At 35.4% G+C, this 20,432-nt stretch overlaps 5 protein-coding genes across 7 annotated transcripts; 3 read left to right on the top strand and 2 right to left on the bottom strand.

Annotated features, from left to right (window-relative positions):
* Nucleotides 1-305: 305 nt before the first annotated feature.
* Nucleotides 306-7,147, top strand: LOC106142657 (DNA fragmentation factor subunit beta). Its single transcript, XM_013344504.2, has 4 exons — nt 306-679; nt 860-995; nt 1,914-2,102; nt 2,511-7,147. The coding sequence occupies exons 1-4, from the start codon at nt 575-577 to the stop codon at nt 3,149-3,151; spliced, it is 1,071 nt and encodes a 356-aa protein (XP_013199958.1). The 5' UTR covers nt 306-574; the 3' UTR covers nt 3,152-7,147.
* A 421-nt stretch (nt 7,148-7,568) lies between these two features.
* LOC106142410 (ribosome biogenesis regulatory protein homolog) lies at nt 7,569-10,312 on the bottom strand. The gene is made up of 5 exons (XM_013344156.2): nt 10,038-10,312; nt 9,586-9,858; nt 9,173-9,392; nt 8,531-8,793; nt 7,569-7,769 (listed from the first exon to the last, which is right to left on the bottom strand). The coding sequence occupies exons 1-5, from the start codon at nt 10,184-10,186 to the stop codon at nt 7,619-7,621; spliced, it is 1,056 nt and encodes a 351-aa protein (XP_013199610.1). The 5' UTR covers nt 10,187-10,312; the 3' UTR covers nt 7,569-7,618.
* An 840-nt stretch (nt 10,313-11,152) lies between these two features.
* Nucleotides 11,153-12,734, top strand: LOC106142170 (INO80 complex subunit C). Its single transcript, XM_013343849.2, has 2 exons — nt 11,153-11,483; nt 12,084-12,734. Exons 1-2 carry the CDS (start codon nt 11,336-11,338, stop codon nt 12,281-12,283), a joined length of 348 nt encoding a protein of 115 aa, XP_013199303.1. The 5' UTR covers nt 11,153-11,335; the 3' UTR covers nt 12,284-12,734.
* A 119-nt stretch (nt 12,735-12,853) lies between these two features.
* On the top strand, nt 12,854-14,485 carry LOC106142165 (U3 small nucleolar RNA-interacting protein 2). Its single transcript, XM_013343835.2, has one exon. The coding sequence runs from the start codon at nt 13,105-13,107 to the stop codon at nt 14,452-14,454; it is 1,350 nt and encodes a 449-aa protein (XP_013199289.1). The 5' UTR covers nt 12,854-13,104; the 3' UTR covers nt 14,455-14,485.
* A 1,932-nt stretch (nt 14,486-16,417) lies between these two features.
* Nucleotides 16,418-20,374, bottom strand: LOC106142664 (serine/arginine-rich splicing factor 2). Of its 3 annotated transcripts, XR_001228868.2 has the most exons (5): nt 20,014-20,372; nt 19,784-19,924; nt 19,394-19,558; nt 17,727-17,790; nt 16,418-17,034 (listed from the first exon to the last, which is right to left on the bottom strand). XR_001228868.2 is itself a non-coding variant. In XM_013344518.2 (4 exons), the coding sequence occupies exons 1-3, from the start codon at nt 20,193-20,195 to the stop codon at nt 19,402-19,404; spliced, it is 459 nt and encodes a 152-aa protein (XP_013199972.1). In that variant the 5' UTR covers nt 20,196-20,374; the 3' UTR covers nt 16,418-17,790; nt 19,394-19,401. The 3 variants fall into 3 exon arrangements, 2 of the variants coding, with proteins under 2 accessions (XP_013199972.1, XP_013199971.1); XM_013344518.2 differs by having other exon boundaries at nt 16,418-17,790; nt 19,394-19,537; nt 20,014-20,374; XM_013344517.2 differs by having other exon boundaries at nt 16,418-17,790.
* Between the last annotated feature and the right edge of the window lie 58 nt (nt 20,375-20,432).

Genomic DNA, 20,432 nt, shown 5'->3' with positions numbered 1-20,432 from the left:
TAATAAAATACATACATACACATATAAATAGAGGGGTAGGCAGAGACCACATTTTCCCATTTGCCACGATTCCTGCATACTTCTTTTGCTTCATCCACATTTATAACTATCTACATGCAAGTATATGTGTCGGTTTCGGATTCTCTTGATTATCCTTCTGCCAGAATGTCTCCAACTAACACGCCCTTAAGCATTTCCAAGCGAGCCCTTTGTATGACGAGGGAATATAAAAAAATTGTATGCCAATGTCAAACGTCAGATGTTAGTTTATTTACATGTCAAGTCAATGTCACTTTCCATTTGAATGCAAAGGGAGCAGGGAGAAGTTTTGTGTTTATTTTGGAGACTGGGAATAGTGGAGGTAAGGGGGTGCGTGCGTACGTGAATAGGGTGGGGTGAGGAGTCATGTCATCCGTAACGAATGGCAGCAGTGGGAGTGCGCTACATCTTTGGAGTTGAAATTACGTTGAGAGTGCGAGAATTCGGTGCCGGACGTGTGGCTCGTATTGTGTTGTGTTTTCCTTTGTTTAAATTTTGATTTATTAAATGCCAATCAAAAGATACTAATATCACAATGAAAAAAGGCTATAAAGTTACCGATGTGAAAAGAGAAAAGAAAATAGGCATCGCCGCCGAAAATCTGGAAGAGTTGATTGAGAAATCCCGGAAAAAGTTGGGTGTAAGTTTGATTTATGATAATTTTTTAATAAGAAATTGGATTTACTAGCGATTGGAAGTTATTTCGGTGTTAGTTTTATTTATAATTTTGGGTTTATCCTTGAATTTCGGATTTGGGTCAAGGTTGAGCCTTGACACATATAGTAAGACCTTGACATAATTCAAGCCGTTTCGTTTTCAGTTCAATGTCAGTTGCGCGGATTGCCGACTGTTCGTGGCCGAAGATGGCACGATTGTGGATGACGACGACTACCTGGAGTCTCTCCCTCCACAAACACTGTTCATATTGCTGAAGAACTCTGAGAAAATGGTAACTGGTATGTTACTTAATATGCCTACAAAAACTAACTAAATTAAGGAAAATTATTAAATTAAATCTTGTACCAAGGTCTTTGCTTACTGAAGAAAACCAGTCCTAAAGAGGACTAGGGCTCTATTTGGCTACAAAACAAATAATTAAATAATTTAATTTTTTTTTAATTTAAGTATAATTAAATTAGTCTTATTAAAAACTGATGGATTTAAATGTCTTAGCTTTATTATTGCAAAGTTTCATGAAATTACAATCAGTAGTTTTTGTGTAAAAAAGTAACAAACACAAACACATCCTTTTCTTACATTAGTAGGATTTACTTACTGCTGTAAGCAGAATCCCATTAAGAAACTCATTCTTTTTGTTGATTTCTTTTTAGAGTTATACAACATTTTTCATGCTATTAAATTAGGCCGAATTAAAATTTATCTGTTCACCACCCTTCCATGAAACTCATTGCAATTTACAGCAAGTATTAGTTATAAGTGGTCTACAGAAGAGGACACAGTTATCCAAAGAGACACAGCTAACAAATACATATGTCACGTTTTTATCCCTTGTGTGGTACACAAAGCCAACTGCCTTGAAAAGACTGAAAGGCCACATGCAGATGTATGTTTTAAGGATAGAATTGAGATTAAAATAGTGTCAGGTTGCATGAAGAATCTCAAATTTAATGGTCTTTCTCATAGTTGCCTTTTACAAAATCCCACATGATACTTTTCATAAAAATTCTTCAACTCTTCGCTTGAAAGTTCCCAATGAAGCAGGCGTAGTCACACCAAGTGATAAAAGCCTCTTTAAAAAATATATAGATAAATAAAAAGATATCTTAAAATCGTAGCAAGTGAATATCAAGGACATGCATAATATGAATTTTATATATACATATTTATACCTTTATTTATATATTTTTTTCTAGACTTTGATTTCTTCTACAATATGATCCGGTCCACCAAGAAAGACTACATAGACACCGGGGAGGCCGCCAAGGAGTTCCTGAGCACCAACATAAGGGAGAAATTCAAAACGTTTCAGCGGTACATTGCAGCCGCTGATGATGCTCGTACTATGCTCAGTGAACGGACTCAGGACCCACAGTGGTTTGAAGGTAACAAGAGTTGTAAATTAAATTTTTATATATAAAAAAAAGATTACTTTTTCAAAGTCATTTGTAAATACTAGTTATTGAATAGCCATGGCTATAACTTCCAAAATCTCTAATCGCTATTTCAAGCTTTATAATTCAGTCCCCATAGCATGGCACGCTGTCCCGGTTCATGTCATTATAAAAAGCGAAACAGTGGTATTTTTCGCGTGATAAAAATTTCGTCGCGCGTGACTGTGCTACGGGCATTTACTTAGATGTGTGCATGAACTTACCCAATTAAGGATTGTGGTCAAAGGCGCACCTCGAGCTGGTCTCCAGATAGGTAAGGTATAACAGAGACTCACGCCATTAAAAATAAAAAAAAAACAATTTTCTCATGTATAAAGCAATAAATTGTACTATTTTCAGGTTTAGAGCTAAACGAAAAAACTAAAGAGCAGTCAATGTCGAAACGCGTCAAAGACCGAATGAGGGGCTACTACTACAAAACCAAGACGGCTCTGCAGTCATCTGAACTGTATGTAAACTCTAAAAATGGCAAAGGGAAGAAGCTCATAGAACAGTTCCTTACAGACTTGCGTAAACTTCTTGAGAGTAACAAGTACAATGAGACATATTTCAACCGAAAAGCCAATAAGAATGCTCGGCTTTGTGACGAAACGGGCCTTTTCCAATGCGGAGGTCTTTGGAATAAGAATGACTGTAACTATGATGGACACGAAATTAACCCTTACAGGAGCCGGGAGGAAAGGATAATCTTCCAGACATGGAATTTAGACCATAAAGTCGAGCTATCAAGGTCCATTATCCCGAAAATATTAGAAGCGATCGAATGTCTTTATAATGGTGACATAAAATGCAATTTGTGCGAGAAAGAATCCAATTTGGGTCATATTGAAACTGATAGGTATTATCTACAGATATTTACAAGGAAAAACTTGAAGCTTGTGCATATTGTGTGCCACTATAAAGGAAAACACGATGCTGAGTCAGATGTTTATACTGTGTGCAAAAAGTGCTTTCGCAGTCAAAGTATTGATTATAATTAAAAAAAATGGTCTCATTGTGCTCCTACAAGTCTCTTAGAATCATCATTTTATTAAATAATTCAGACTACAACAGCCATATTCAATCCTCTTTTTTATTTTGGGGTTGACTAACCTTATCATTGATTTTAAATATAATATACATTAAACCAAAACCAAGGTAAATTTTCCCTTCAGGCGGCTGTCCCAATAAGTAATGTACCAACAATTTATACAACTTGAGACACAGCCCCCGTAGTATGACACGCACACCGTTTTATCGCGCGAAAAGCTATCACTATCCCGTTTCACGCTATAATAAAAAGCGAAAGAGCGATAGTTTTTCGCGGGAGCTTATCATTGGATTGCAATACGGAATTCAGTTAGAGATGTAGGAGTGCAGAAGACCAATATAAAAAGTTTATTCCACTTCTGGTACTTAACCCAAAAATGTACCGGTACCAATTATTCCATAGCTACGTTCCGTTAATACTCAAATGCAAATTAAGTGAATAAGCCAAGCACATTTACTTTTTAAGTAAAATGCATAGTGTAAAGGGAATATAAACTATTTATCAAAGTTGCTATATATTTACATACTATATTTTGCAGCGATTTACCTGCTATCGTAGAAATAAACACCTGTGATAGGAATTAAATGTAAGAAACTTATATTCTTTAAATGGTATCAAAATATCTTTATTTACTATGTTATACGAAAAAATATATACTGTAAAATTTTTCTACTTGTATTTTGTTGTACAATCTACCACATGTTAAGTGACCCTGCGTAGATCTCTATATCGTCGTCATTGATGCCAAAATGCAATAAAGCTGGGTAGATTAATGTGCCGTCGTTTGTACATTGTATATCTTGGTTAAAATTTATAATGGAATCATCTAAAGACCGCAAATGTACTATGCGGTCGTTTATTTAACTTTTATTAAGTATATTTACTATTGAAACTTTACTATTAATATAAAGAATTGGTTTATAAATATCATGTAGCCTTTTAAGGTAGTGATTAGACATAAACTGTTGACAATGTTAAATAGATGAAACAATTTTTCTATTCCTTGATTATACTCCTTCCCTTCAAGATATGTGTAAACAATTTCCACCTCATATAGATAGCGTTAAATTATCTGACAAAAACATGAGCTTAATACTTTAATGGGATGGTCTTTAAGGCAGTGGCGGGAAAAAGATTGCCGCCCACCATAATGATTTAATAAAAAGTACCAAAGACTTTTCTTTTGTTTGTTAATTGTACCTGTTCTAAAAATAACTGCATAAAGTATTAATAATTATCCTGTGAGAAGAAATATTCTTCTTAATGAGGTGAATATTTATGGCCATAAAACTGAACTGATAACATCAAAAATACATATTCGCGTAATTTTGTTATTCTAGTTAAAATCTGTAGCTATTTTTAATATTTAAATCACGGTTCTCTCTATAATCGATGATTGAGAAACATAAGCACATGGAATTGAATTGAATATTTTGTTACAATATTGAACTATCTGTATGAGGTGAACGTGAATTTACGCATTTGTTTACAAGTAGTCAATTGATGTATGATTATTTTTTAATTAATAAATGGAAATGAAATATTTTATTATATTGAAGATGGTTGTGTTTAAAAAAATCGGTCTTGAAAAGGGGACGGAGAAAACCTAAGCAACCATTTTGTGAAAAAAATTGCGTGCCAAATTTATTATTTAAGTACTTAAATTTTATATATGCCAATTAGTCTAATGTTAAAAAAGTTATTGTGATCTGTCCCCTTTAGTTACAGTGACGGACGAGCAAAGAAACCAATGACCTCTTTCTTGAATAAGTTTTATATTTCAGTTACTAAATAAACATATAAGAAAATGTATAGTCAAAGAATTTGAGCAGAGAAAACATGTTTAGTGAGAAAAGATTTTTGTTTTTCACGTAGATATCGCAAAATTAATATTTTGACTTGGTCAGATTTCTCTGTCTGTCACGGTACGGGTTAGAGTCAAAGTAATGCCAAACCAAAAGACAGCCGCATGAAATATCAAACCTCAATTATTAATACAGGGTTATTAGCTAGCCATATCCAATATCAACAACAAAATAACAACGTCTGACACATTGTCAGTTAATATAGTAAAAACTTTGCATACTTTATGAGTTGTAATTTTTTGAAGTTCATTAATTCCTGCTAAATTGATTTCCAAAATTTTTCTCATAAAATATTCTTTGAAGTTATATTTTTGTTTAACATTCTGCAATCTATTTAATTTATTGTGACAAATGTGTGAGTGTGATTGTTATTTGTTGTGGCAGAAACTCGCCGACTGGGGCAACGTGCTGACGATCGAATTTCTAGAGCTGTAGTTGAGCCGTAGTTTCTGCGCTGTCCGCAACATGGTTGCCACTTGGGGTAGATAGGAAATAAATGGAAGACGAGATCATGGAAAGAAGTGGATATTTGATACAGATCGTTTCTTGTTACGCGTTGTCATGTCATTATTCGGAGTATAATGCAAGCAATGGCATCCAAAGCATTTATGTTATTAATAATAAAATAGAAACGACTTATTGGGAGACTACAGATATAACAGACCGTGTTAATTATTACAAACATTAATATATTCCCTATAAACAAGTCTGGATCTCCTTCTTTCTTTGATCTAATGTGAAGTGTGTCATGTCCTCTTATTGGTGAACGAAAAGTTTATTTTTGTAAACATAGTTCTTATTATTCATAGTCATTGTAACATATAAGGCAGAATAATAGAAAAATATATAATGCGGTTTCAAGTTCACCAATTAGAGATAGGCATAGGGTTGGTACTAATAAAATAGATTTTATCGAAAATTATTTTCCAAGTAATATTTATTTAAGCATAATTCCAATGAAACTATCATTCTTTGGAGTCTGTTTACCAGTCATCCGAAGATTTCATTCATAATTGAAAGAAATTACCTCACGGTTTACACATAAGGTCAAAATTCGATAAAAAAAAATTAACACGATAAATAAATATTTCCTAAATTCCATAATTAGCTTGTCCGCGGTTGTGAAGCACGACCTGTTACCTTTATGAACAAATATCAGAAGTTCTATTTTGTGACAATTGTACCCATTTATAAGGTAGTTCTAGTTGTTAAAAAAGATAGCAATAGTAAATGTAAGTAGTCCTAGTGGGTTAGCGTGATGACACATACAGCATAAAAAGTATAATATTTGGTCGTATTGCGGTCACTTTTATTTTAAAATATTTAAAAGTCCTGCGAATCATGTTAGACCAACATATAATAATATGTGTTTGACTTTATTTATCCATTTATACTTTGTACTACCGCCCACCATGGCGCTATGTTATGTTCATGTTGTATAATATATCATGTAGTCACACATTGCTAAATCGTGTACGTCACGCTAATGTTTTAATAGCAATGTCAATAATGTAACCGTAGTTGCTTCCAATACAGCTTTAGTGTCTGTAGTGGTGTTGTTCGTGTAGCTGCGATTTAGGCGGTAGGCGTTCTATACAGTATTATACCTTCTCCTTGATATATAATCGGCTTAAAGTTGGAAGTGAAAAATGACTATGAAAAAAAGAAACGTAAACAGGTGGTTCACAATAGCTATTTTTGTTAGTTTGTGACATGAAATGGTGAATGTGTTATTCGATCTTAATTCAATAATGACTAAAATACATTCAGATAATACCGAATAGGTACTACAATCTGTGCTTAACAAAATTATTAATTGACTTGCCGAATTTCAATATGTCACCAATCCAAAAAGATTTTTTCATGCTGAAATTGATTTAATCTCTTTTTAATAACAATGATTTTGGCCAAACTGGCCGCCCACCACAACAACTAACTTATTAGAATTGCATTTTAACAGATTTTTTTTATCAATCCTCCGTAAATGCAGCAGTAAATACAAGGAAAGAAATCGATGGATTTGAAACTGGAGCGACACTAGTTCAATTTGAAATTGTTAATAAATTATATTTTAAATTTTATCTAGTGTTTAATTTATAAGGTCTATGTGGCTTATAAGAGCAGATGATCCCGCACACTCCTCTTAGGTGCGAGCGCAAATTCTAACTCATTGGAAATAACAGAAAGGTAAATGGAAAAGTCTTCCTACAGTTATTACAGATTTGTTTAACCGATAAGTGTAGTGGGATCAAAATTCTCAGTGTTCTTACTAGGTAGTTTATTGGGAAGAATAGTCCTAGTAGTTCTACTGGTACAACTACCGGCATCAGGGGTAAATTTGATAAAATTAAGCTTTCATTTGTATGTATCATAATAAAAAGCTTTTCTGCTTGATGCAGTTCTGAAATGGATGCCAACACCATAAGAATGTTGAGTTAGAACCAGCCTCTACAAGACAGCGATCGTTTTTAATATACAGGGGATTGAAGTAAAAAATAAAAAAACTTTTAAACTCCTTACAGTATATTGTATGTACTTATAAATATTACAGTTTATCTCCTCTTGCGACCAGGATTCTTCTTGCTCGGATTCCTCTGGCCTTTTCCAGCCTTGGGCTTTTTAGCAGAAAAGTTGGTTGCGTTACCCTGGCCCTTCCGCTTGCCGCCTTTAGGTGCTTTCATAGTCTTCTTTTCTTCAGACCTCCTGTAAAATATTAGTAAAACCCCAATTTTATAAATGCAAAAGTAGGTATTTGTCAACAATCATAGATAACCTTATCTACTGATTGGAATAATTTTTGAAATATCACGTATATATAAAATAGGTAATTAAGAGTCTGAAGAAGGACATAGGGTACCTCTTATCCCGGTAAAAACTATAGTTTCCCGTGGCATTTGCGAAAAACCTGTATTCTAATTTAGGTAGCGCTAAATCCGTCGCTTAATTTGTTGCTTTTTAAAGGAGTTACTAATTTCGTCACTTTTTTTGTAGACTGTTATATTAGATACACGCGAGCGAAGTTGCGGGTAAAGTTGGTTATTAAGTTATTGGAAGATAGAGAGTGGTGAACCTAACATAAAGTAAGTCACACGCACACATACCTAAACAATCGATATGTATACTCTTCCATTAAGGAGTAACGATTGGACAACCGCACAGCTGAAACTACTGAGTGTAGAAAGAAATCTGAAATTTAGTTAGGGACTGCAGGGAAGCACTAAGAGAGGATCTCCCGAAATTCCGACGGGAAAGGAAGTTAATGGGATTTTCCTTTTATGCTGGTGGAGGTGCGGGCGCTCTCTAGTATAATAATGTAATACTCTACATATAACCTCTGTCCTAGAGGAGCAGGCAAAGACTACTAGCTATTAGTCCCTGTATGTATATTATCCAATCTGGGCCTGCCTTTTCCAACATTCCTGTTAACACTGGCCGTAATTGATAAATATAATAGTATTACTTACATCTTCTGTTCACCATGTATATGCTTAGCGACAGCTTTCTCCATATCAATCTTCGGCCTCTTATTCAGTATGCTGTCTAGAAGGTTAAGGTTCTGCTGTTTCTCTGCATGTGGGGTCGGAATGGGAGCCTTGCGTTTGCGTTCCTTGCCCGGGATGAGCTCATGCACCCCTTTCCCACGGGCCTCTTTCTCTTTCGGCAGTTTATCTTGGAATTTACCCAGTGAAGCCGTTGAAGCTTTAGCTACTGATGCTGCAGTGGATAACTGGAATTCAATTATTACTAATGGTAGTGAATTCTAGAACTGTCAATATATGAGGGTTACATAGCATAACATATATTATAGAGTAAATTTATTGGTCAAATAACTAAAGCTTTTATTATCACTACATAGTATAAAGCAGAGTCGCTTCTGGCGTCTGTACCTATGTCTGTATGTGTGCTTAGATCTTAAAAATTACACAATGGTTTTGGATTCACAATGGATGCAGTTTATTTAATAGGGTGATTCAAGAGGAACATTTATATGTATAAATGCTACCTGTGCAAAGCTGGGTGGATCGCTATTATATAATAATGTCATAGAGAATAACATTCCTCTGTCCATTAAAACCGGCTAGTGTAATAGCAATGATTTTATATACCTGTGTTGATGATGCTTTGTCTGAAGTGACAGGCAGCCCAACCCTGGGAATCTTGACTTTCCTAGCTCGGGCTATATTCTTCAACCTCTGAAGCTCATTCTTGGCAACTTTCTCTGACTTCTCTGATGCTTTCTTCTCGTACATATCTGTCATTGGGTCCACATTTTGAGGCACTTCAATTAACCAATTCTTTTCTTTTTCAGCAGCTGCTTTTCTGAATCTGTAATTGTTATTAAAAAGACCATGTCTCATAACTCAAAGGATTTCCACAGATTCAGATACAGAATCTACTTTTCGTGCATAGAAAAGCCCAAAAATCCAAGTTTTTGCATTATTTTTTATTGAAACACAAAATATTAAAACAAAAAAATATAGATAATGAATGTGATATTTGAAAACATCAAGAAAATTACCCATAAAGTGGCACCCATTTCTGCAACTGCTCGTCCCACTCTAGTTTATCCTTCTTCTTTTTTGTGATTCCTTTAGCTTTCGCGAATTCCTGCCATTTCGTCAGTGGTTTAGGTTTCGGCACAGGTTTGGCTCTGGGCAGAACTGTAGTCGGATTTGGGAGGCGAACGACTATGGCTTCCTCAATCCTCTCTGTTGGCAATTCCCAAACTTTATTCAGCAAAAGCTGAGTGTTGTCACGACTTAGTGATAGTAAGTATTCATCTTTCTTTGACCTGGAACATTTTTTAAAATAATATATTTAATTTATAGTACACATGGAAGTAGAATATAAAAATATGTAACGTACCTAAGTATCTCAGAAACGTGGACGAATTTCCACGCACATTAAAGAAGAAAACAAGGCACAAGTTTCAAAGAACATTTGGAAAGATAGAGCTAATCATAAACTTACTTTAATAATTTTGAATCCAAATCATTTGTGTCTGAAGCAAGGAGCGTGCCTATATCATATTCTAATTCCAAATGCTTTTCGACAGTAATGGGCTTATATTTTTCTGCTTTTCTTTGTTCTCTTTCTAATATTTCATTTACTATTTCCATTATTTTACCATTAACAAACAAATAACAACAGAACCAACAAATTGAACCACTCTCTTTGCAAACCACAAAAGAAAATGTGGAAAAGAAAACATAACCTAAAAGTTCACAGATCAAAGCACAGATGATACTAATGTTTGACAATGACAAGCACTGCCCTAAAGTGCTTAACTGTCCTAGCACACACACACAACTTAAAAAAAGGCCTTTCTCTTTTCCAAGACTGCCACCGGACTTTCGGTGATTCTACCAATGTCATGGTTTGAAGAGACACGAAGTTACTGACGATAGAACTTTATTTATCAAAATATTACAAAATATTCACAACAGCTTCGTCAACATCAAGGTAATACAAAATAGAAACAATCACCAAACAAACAAATACATTTAATCAAAAATACCACCCCGGACTGCACCCGGCTCAAAAGTACCCATTAAACTCGCCGCATTCCCTCTTTGGATAGCTATGGAGAGCCTTTGCACCAGGTACCATCCTGAGCGGTAGTCATAACCACGTGCCCTTAAACGCCGTCCTATCTCACCAATAAAGAGCCTCGCCTGAGGACACCATGGACCGGCTGTTTCTACGGCCACCGGAACAAACTCATACTGAGTTGTTAGAACCGAGTTACTTAATTGGTTGATGAACGGTTATACGATCTGAAAAGAGAAGGTTAACAAACACAACAAGTAGGCATTGTTATTAATTGAGAAGCTATTTTAATATTAATAATATTACGTAGTGAGTGTGTACGCTACGATAGTTTTGTAGAACAAGAGAGCGCATAAGTAGAGATTTCGAAGGTAGGAAAAAAAGTCTGATAGGAAGAGGAATACGTACTATATTCTTAGGTTAATTTTAGTAAGAATTTACAATAATTATTTTCTTTGCAATAATAATAATTCCCTGAATTCAAATTCATAATGCAAATGTTGGCATTGTGATTATCGCCGTCAGATGATAATCAATGTCATTGTCATCTAACTAAATTCAACAAAAATACACAAAATCACAAAACAAAACAGGAAAGCAAATAATTTTAATTATATGATAATTCCAATATCAATAAAGTTTTCAACATTTCCTAGAAACAGCAGTTGCAAATAAGTTTTCAGCACTGTGATAAAATATCTCAATTGAAGTCTAATATCATGACTGCAGATTCTGAAAACAGTTACTGTTTCAAAACTGAAAACAAGTTTATAGTCAAGAGTGGTAACAAAAAACGCATGTGGAGATCGTTGAAACAAATACTGACTGCAGAGCGAGCATTGCCCTGGCCTCCTGAAGCTGTGTTATGTATGTTTTAATTCGGTGTTATCTATAGTTAATTGCAGAAAAATGTACAATTATTCAGCGTCTACTCTACATAGTTGCATTTGTTGCTTATATCCAGGCCCCACCTGAGAAACCTGAAGAAATATGTGGACAATATTGGGTTTTTCAATTATTATGTCTTTATTGTTTTATAAGTTAGTTCCACTGAAGCTTCAATTAGCTACAATAAGGCTTTCTTATAATAAAAAAAATAATTTACCATATTTATTTTAGAGTTTAATCAATTTCAGAGTTGTGTGCCGTGTGGTTCCCGGCACCAATAGAAAAAAGAATAAGACCACTCCATCTCTCTCCCATGGATGACGTAAAAGGCGACTAAGGGGTATGCTTAAAAACTTGGGATTCTACTTTTAGGCGATGGGCTAGCAACCTGTCACTATTTGAATCTCATTTCTATCTTAAAGAAAAATAGCTGAACGTGGCCTATCAGTCTTTAAAAGACTGTTGGCTCTGTCTACCTCGCAAGGGATATAGATGTGATTATATGTATGTATGTATGTTTAATCAAATAGAAGAAGTCATCACGCTAAAATTTTCATTATTTTTAACAATTTGTTACAGATTATTCAATAAATGCACCACCCACATTCAAACCAACCAAAAAGTATTCAGACATATCAGGACTACCAGCGCCATATATAGACCGACATTCAAAACTGTATTATAGTAATGTGGAAGAGTTTGCTACTGTCCGAAGCCTTCCAATGGACATAACAGCAGGGTACCTTCAGCTTCGGGGAGCAAACACTATTGTTGGATAAAGTTGAGAAATCTGTATTACCTATGTTCAATCTGTATTAATTTTATTTATCTGCCTGCAGCTAAAGGAAAATAACTTAAGAGTTTAAGTGATGTTTCAAGGCATTTACATTTGTTTATTTCAAATCAAATCTTTATAAAGATAAAGTCCTACAGATTTTGACTAAGTTCAGAATAAAATAATATTTCTAATTGTATTTTTTTTTATAATCTTAAAGAAAGTATTCTTTTTTCTAGGTTTTATAATTAAAGTACACTATTTTAAACAATACAAGAGTGTATTGTTTAAAATTGTATAGTATATTGGCTGCTAAGAAAAAGTTATTTTGTAATAAAAGGAAAATGGTGATTGTTAATTGTAAATTTTCACAATAACGATTTAAGACGAATTAGAGTTAGGATTATTTTTATGTTTTAAGTTTTTTATTATAGTTTCCTTTATTTTTTCCTATACACAGTATTTTTATTTTACAATCCGGCTACTATCTAAACATGTATAAAGGTGCACATTAAATGATGATGAGATGAACGTTCGATATGTGACAATTTCTATATGAAATTTATGTTGATGATGGGGGCTTAAACACTATATGTATAGGGAATGCAACATCGACCCACGTGATCAAACACGCAACGGACGTTTCTGAACGAAGTGTCATGTTGATTGTCACAGTCAAAATCGAAATGTGTCTGTCAGTTGAGATAATTTCATTTTTAATCATTCATCTGTGATTCAAGTTCGCAACGTGTGTTTTATTGTTAATAAAAGTATTTGATGAATTCTGTTATTTTTTGTGAAAAGCAGTATAACGAAGATTAAATAATGTCTTCCTCTTTTTTTCTAAAAGGTAAATCAAGGCAAATACATAAGAGAAAAGGTGAGAAAATAAAAAAAATTAAACCGAAGAAACAGAATGGTCCTAACCTAGAAAATGGGCACGATTCTTCTGAAAGTGATTTGGATATCAAAAAGTTTTCCGATGCTGAAGAAGTCGAGAGTGATCATGAAACTGCAGAGCAGAAAAAGTTGCGTCTAGCAAAGAAATATTTGGAAGAAATCGAAAGGGAAGAAGCAAAGAGAGCCGAACTCAAAGAAATCGACGACGCCGTTGAGAAGAGATTGCAGAAAGACTATTTGGAGCAAAAGGGCAAATTAAAAGTTGAAGTAGCTGACAATTACAGCACGCCGTCTGCAAATGATTTGCGGCTGATACGCGCAAAGGAACACCGGCTAACTCTCACCTGTGTTTGTGTCAGTTTTGATGGGCAGTATGTTTTTACTGGCAGCAAGTGTGGTACAATTATCAAGTGGAGCATCAAAGAAAAACGGAAATTAGGTAGCTTGACTTACAAAACCCATTCACAATTTCTAAAGGGAGGAATTAGTTCTTTAGCATTGTCAACAGACAATAAATTTTTAGCATCCTCTGATCAATCTTCTGAAATTCAAATTTGGGAGCCAAACACATTAAAACATTTGCATACCTTTAGAGGTCATAAAGACACAGTGAATGGAATTATATTTAGGAAAAATACACATGAATTGTATTCAGCGAGCAAAGACAGGTCTGTTAAAATTTGGTCTTTGGATGAAATGGCATATGTGGAAACTTTGTTTGGACACCAGTCTGCAGTCATGTCTATTGATGCTTTGACAAGAGAGCGAGCAATCACAGCTGGTGGCAGAGACTCTTCAGTGCGCATATGGAAAATAGTTGAAGAATCACAATTGATTTTCAATGGGCCTGTGGGAAGTCTTGATGAAGTGAAATTGTTGGATGAGGAACATTTTGTCTCGGGTAGCGATAATGGTTCACTTTGTCTTTGGGGTGTTATGAAGAAGAAGCCGTTATGTGTGGTCCCTGAAGCGCACGGGAAAGAAAACGAAGTGCCCCGATGGATCACTAGTCTTGCAACTTTGTTAAATTCTGATATTTTTGCATCAGGTTCCTATGACAATTGCATTAGATTATGGAAAGTGAGTGATATGTATAGGAAAGTTGTACCATTATTTAGTATAGAAGTGAATGGTTTTGTGAATGCTATGCAGTTCACTAGTGATGGAAAGCAACTGTATGCTGCCGTTGGACAGGAACATAAGTCTGGTAGATGGTTTAAGTTAGGGAGTGCAAAAAATGGACTATTAGTTGTTAATTTTAATGTTAAATCATAGTATAAGTATTAATATATATTTTATAAAAACAGCTCCTGATTTTTTTTAGCTTCAAACAAAAAAATAAAGGACTTGTATGATGTGCCTATTTATAGTCTATGCTCGATACTGCAGTACAGAATTATAGAAACACCCACCCCCGCCTAATGATCCCTTGAATATAAAAACATAACTATAAGAAACTGATAATGCTACAACCACATAGTATCTCTATACGCAGCATCACTCATATTACAATTATTTTAGAGTGGGTTCGGGAGCGCTCTTCTGCACAGTTTTACTTATACCTATAGAATTCTGCTTCACTAGGGGTCAAGACGTTTGAAATTCGGCATGATTGTTTCTAATGTTTTTTAGGGGGTGCACTTACGGAAGTTGTAAGTATTTTCCCTTTTACGCAGACATACTCTGGCATATAAAAAGGATAGGTACGTCAAATCATGCGACAATAATGTATGGGAGTGAAAGTTGGGTGTGGCAAAAGAAGCATGAAAGCAGAATAAATGCAGTGGAAATGAGTGCGTTAAGGAGTATGATGGGTGTGAAATTGAGTGACCGGATAAGGAACAGCGTGATAAGGGAATGTTGTGATGTGAAAGAAGTTACAAGAATAGAAAAGGGTATGTTAAGGTGGTTTGGTCATGTGGAGAGGATGAATGAAAGCAGGTTGACTAAGCAGATATACAAGGAGAGTGCGGAGGGAAAGGTCGGAGTGGGAAGGCCGAGACGAACGTATCTTGATCAAATTAAGGACGTCCTGGCATGGCAATGACGCCGAGCTTGCATGAAGAGAGTTATGAATGTGGATGAAGAAGGAAGTATACAGAGATTGTGGCAAGTGGAAAGATGTAGTCTCTGCCTGCCCCTCCGGGAAAGAGGCGGGATTTTATTATGATGATACGTCAATCATTCAATGACTGATAATACACGCATAGTCCAAACGCTGGAATATAGGTCAAGGGATTATTTTATTTTACTTATCCATGGGAAATAGTCTACATAATGCATTTACCTATTCTAATTGTGCTCTCATCACTCACATCTATATCCCTTGCGGGGTAGATAGAGCCAACAGTCTTGAAAAGACTGAAAGGTGACGTTCAGCTTTATGACGAAATTAAAATTCTCATAGTAACATAAGATGCAAGCCCATCGCCTACAAGAATCGCAAATTTATAAGGCTAACCCTTAGTCGCCTTTTTCGACATCCATAGGAAAGATATGGAGTGATTCTATTCTTAAGTGCCGGAAACTACACGGCAATCAATTTTCCAGAGAGGAATTTTCCTTACCGATTCTCCATTACTGCTAACTTACTAGGTAGGTACTTACTAAAGCCCTTACTAAAATACTGGTGCGGGAAATCCATAGGTGAAATCATATCGTCGCAAGTAACAAAGGCGGTTCCCGGTCTCTTCCCAAGTGAGACGCCTAACGTGAGTATTATGGTAGTTAGGTTTTTGAGAATTAATACTACTAGTAGTAAGGGCAAGAAAGGTCGTATCACGCTTAGTCCGGGTCGGGCCTACCATGTTCGTTCAAGCCAGGCTGAAAATAGAGGAGCCACTTCGAATCCTACTACTATTATAAAGGCGAAAGTTTGTATGGATGTTTGTTACTCTTTCACGCAAAAACTACTGAACCGATTACCATGAAATTTGGTATGTAGGTAGCTGAAGACCCAGAATAACACATAGGCTACTTTTTATCCCAGAGTTCCCGCGGGATTGATAGGGTTTCCATGCGGACGAAGTCGCGGGCGGCCTCTAGTAAATATATATATAATGGAATGGAACCACGATTTCCTCGAGGACCAACCTGATATGCTCCAGTTGTGCCACTTGGATTTTTTTTTAAATAAATTTTTTCCGTAGATACAAACCGAACAGGATTTTTATACACCTAGTTTCTGAGCGTATGAAATGGCCTTTCTAACTCTACTATTTTAAACGAAAAAAAAAAATTGTTATTTTGTCACATTTATTTATTAAGAATAAAACCTACACATAATCCAGTGCCAGGTGTTCACGACGAATCTTCGTGGAATTAATCAGTTACGCTGCTAAACTATATATTTGAAAAGTATCTAAAACGCTTCCGTGATTGCTACCCTGAAAATGTACTTTTACGTCGTTTGAGGTCGGGGAGGGTCAACCGCTTACAGACAAACCTAGACGTGATCTGCAAAGCACAGGGATCAGCACAGCAAACTGCCACAGCAACAGGCCAGCGGCAGCACCGGCCTGCCAAACAAATGTTGGTATTAGTAACTGAGATGTCGCCATTACCACCTACTGTGTGTTGAAAGAATATTGGCACTTCGCCGCGTCCAATTACAGTTAAATCTTAAGTGTAATGTATATTTCAATTTAAAATGTGTTATTTACTTTGGTCACTAATTTTGTTAGCGAATTGTACCTTTTTAAACCTACTTATTTATGCATGTCTTGGTTTGTCAATAAATATAAAATTTTACTCATAACTTATGAACGGCAACAACAGCAATTCAGCAGTTGTCAGCATCAGCAAACCCCTCCCCCCCCCGGCATACCGCCTCGCTCCCCGCGCTCTCCACACGCCCTGAGCATAACATTTTGATTAATATTATAACAATAAAATCTTAAACATTTATTGAAAGCATTATCCTAAATACAAATTACATGTAGGCTTGATAAACTAATGACAAAATTATAATAAGAAATTTTTAATTTTATGATGACCTAATAAACATCGTACACGTAAAAGGTTGAAATTCTTAATTAAAATACTAATTTCATTTGGGTTTCATAAATGTATTTACCACATATAACAGGTTGTCCCAATTAATTGCCCAATTAGCCCATAGTAATCCTTTTGGGTAGACTCTTCATGAGAATGTTATTTTTATAAACCTGAAATACAGCTAAGGACCTGTCACACACCTAAATAAGTCACATGGAATTACATAAAAAACCAAAACAGGGCAATTATTACATTAATTCATGCCACATGACCTAAGTTTTTAACACAGTAATACAAAATCAGCAGATTCAAACAAAAAACAATGTACAAAATGTAGAGAAAGTTTTTTCCTAGTCACAAAAGATTTGTACAAACTTGGCATTCACACATTATACATCTTGGAAACAAAAAAAAAATTAAGGATACAATAAAAATCATAATGAATTAGCCTTCAGTGAGTGACTTAAAGAAATAATTTGATACATTGAATGTTTTGCTACTATGTCATCATAGTAAAGGTTGGGGATGGCCGAGTATGTGGAGGTTAGTACCTTAGCCGAAGGCTGCTGGGGCAAGAGGCACAGCACTTCAGCTTGCAACAGGTACTGTCTCAACCTGAAACCAAATAAAATAGGAAGTGTCTAGTCTGCCACCAGTGGTCATTTAATAAAAATAAATATACTGCCACTTGTGGTTAGATAAAAAATTATATTATTCTGCCGCTATAGGCACAATAACAAATAAGGCTATTCTGCCACAAGTGGCAAGTCAAACCAACAAAATATTCTACCGCTAGTTAGAGGCAGCATACCTACCAAAAATAAACAGCCACCAAAGCTGAGGCAAGCCTTTTGCGGCAATTGATATACTTATCAAAAAGTAGTAAATGATACACGATTTCTAAGAAATATATTTATTTTTCATGTTCTTTTTTTTCTTAACTCCTACTACTGTTAGATCATGTCCTTTGGGTCGACCTCTGCGTTTTCGGACAGCTGGTAATCTTATTGTTTGATTAACAAGAGCATTACAGGTCTGTGCCTGATTTAATGCCTTTAGTATTAGCTAAAGGCATTAAATCAGGCATATTTTTGTCATTTCTATCTTCAGTTTTTACATGTTTCTCAGCCTTTTCTAGATTTTGTTTCAACAGGTTTCTCTATATGTAGATTTATATCTTTCTCATCCTGTTTATTATGTATTATAAGTTGTCTCTCTGCGTATTCTATATTTACTATCTCTAAATCTTCTGCAGTATGGTCGATTATATGTATGTGCCTTATTTGTTTTTATCGTTACATTTTCATAGTTTTTTGTGTCTTCCTTTTCTGTTTCTGGTTCAATATGTATTATTACATGTGTCTCTAAGTTTATTTTATTGCTTTCTTTTTGCTCATTATGTATTATTATCTACTATATTTTTAGCAAATCCAATTTGCTCTGTTTCTAAAACCTCTGTAGTGTTATTGTTAATTTCTATGTTACTTGTTCTTTTAAACGTATTTTCATCTTTATTTCTGTCATCATTTTCTATTTCTTCGTCGTTTATTTCTAAATGTTGTATTTTTTGGTCTCTTCCTTTTGATTAAGTACTGTTATTGTTTTATGGCCTTTATTATTTTAACATAGCTGTTTTGTATTTTTGCGGTACACAGAAAAAGCACTCTAAGTGCTTTTTCTGGGTTTTATCGTTAATTATAATTTACAGTAATACAAACAATGAAAAAAGTTTAAAACTTCCTCATCAACTACAAAAACAAAAACCGAAAGGGTTATGTTTTTGTTTTTGTCACATTGCTAACTTCGGTACGATACTTTAACATAATGAAATATATGCTTTATATACAAGTTATAAGGAACATATTCCAATAACTAATAACTTGTGGCGGAATAGCATTTTATATTAGTCTGCCGTAATAGGAACAACTTCACTACGCTGCCCTAGTGTATTTTAAAATTAGACTTTATTCGTTTGACTAAAGGAACAAATTTGTATACCACAATACTTGTGGCAGAATTATTTAATTTCTTATTTTACCACTAGCGGCTTAGTAATTCGATTTGTTAAATGGCCGCTGGTGGCGGACTAGACACTTCCAATAAAATATTATGTTAATAATTGAACAGGTATACAAATTTACAGTTATGAAAACTAGATGTGCCCCGGGGCTTCTCTATTTAATTAGCCACTCAAATTAGTATTTGAAGTAGAACTTACTTAGCACATCAATGCCTGGATCTGGAGCGAGAATGGCTGCGGCTGCGGGAGCGTCCCCGGGAGCTCTTGGAGTCCGAGCGGCTGCGGCTGCGGGACCTGGAGCGGCTGCGCGAGTACGAGCGGCGGCGGGAACGAGAACGCGACCTGGATCGACCACGGGATTTGCTAAAAAAAGAGACACCATAGCACACACATTAAGAATATGTCACCTAAACATTTATTTGATGATGATTTACCCACACCGTTGAAGCAACTCATTTTTTAGCTGTACTGTTCTTGCAATCTGTAAATTATTTGTTTATTTTGTATGAAGTTTTGCATAAAATTCATGCTTACAGTTTTATGTGAAGATAATCATGCAAACAAATATAAAATTAATGCGTTAGATACCTGCGTCGACGGTCGTAACGACTTCTGTATGGAGATGAAGGGCGTCCGTAACGGGCCATCTGAACGCGGAGCTCCCTGCCATCCAACATGCGCCCGTCTAGAGAATCCAGCGCTTCCTCTGCGTCCCGACGATCAAAGAACCTAGGGATATAAACAATTATAGGGTTAAGCACGGTATTCTTCCAAAAGCATCAAGCATGGCACTTAATGACGTCATGGCTAAAACATACCTTACAAAAGCGAAACCTCTGCTTTCTCTGGTGTAGCGATCTCTTGGGATGTATATGTCGCCAACATCGCCACATCTTTCGAATACTCTGCGCAAATCTTCTGGCGTCGTTCGGTATGTGAGATTGTCCACTTTCAGCGACACCATGCCATCAATACGAGGCGGTGGTCTCCCGTAACTCATGATGGTCGAGATATTATCACACAAATAATTCACAAAATAACTATTCACTTGCTTCAATACAACAAACAAAGCAAGTAATCAAGATAGAAGTTAATTTCACTTCAGAAATAACACACTGCGTAGGAAGCGTTGCGAAGAAATGAAATGTGAAATAACATGGCGACCGGAAGAAGAGTAAATCATAGAGCTGGTGTAGAAGCGGAACCATAGACCATAGGCGGAAACTAAACCATAGTG

This window comes from Amyelois transitella, chromosome 12 (assembly GCF_032362555.1).
Source record: "Amyelois transitella isolate CPQ chromosome 12, ilAmyTran1.1, whole genome shotgun sequence".
NCBI lineage: Eukaryota > Metazoa > Arthropoda > Insecta > Lepidoptera > Pyralidae > Amyelois > Amyelois transitella.
This window is presented reverse-complemented; position numbering and strand designations above follow the sequence as displayed.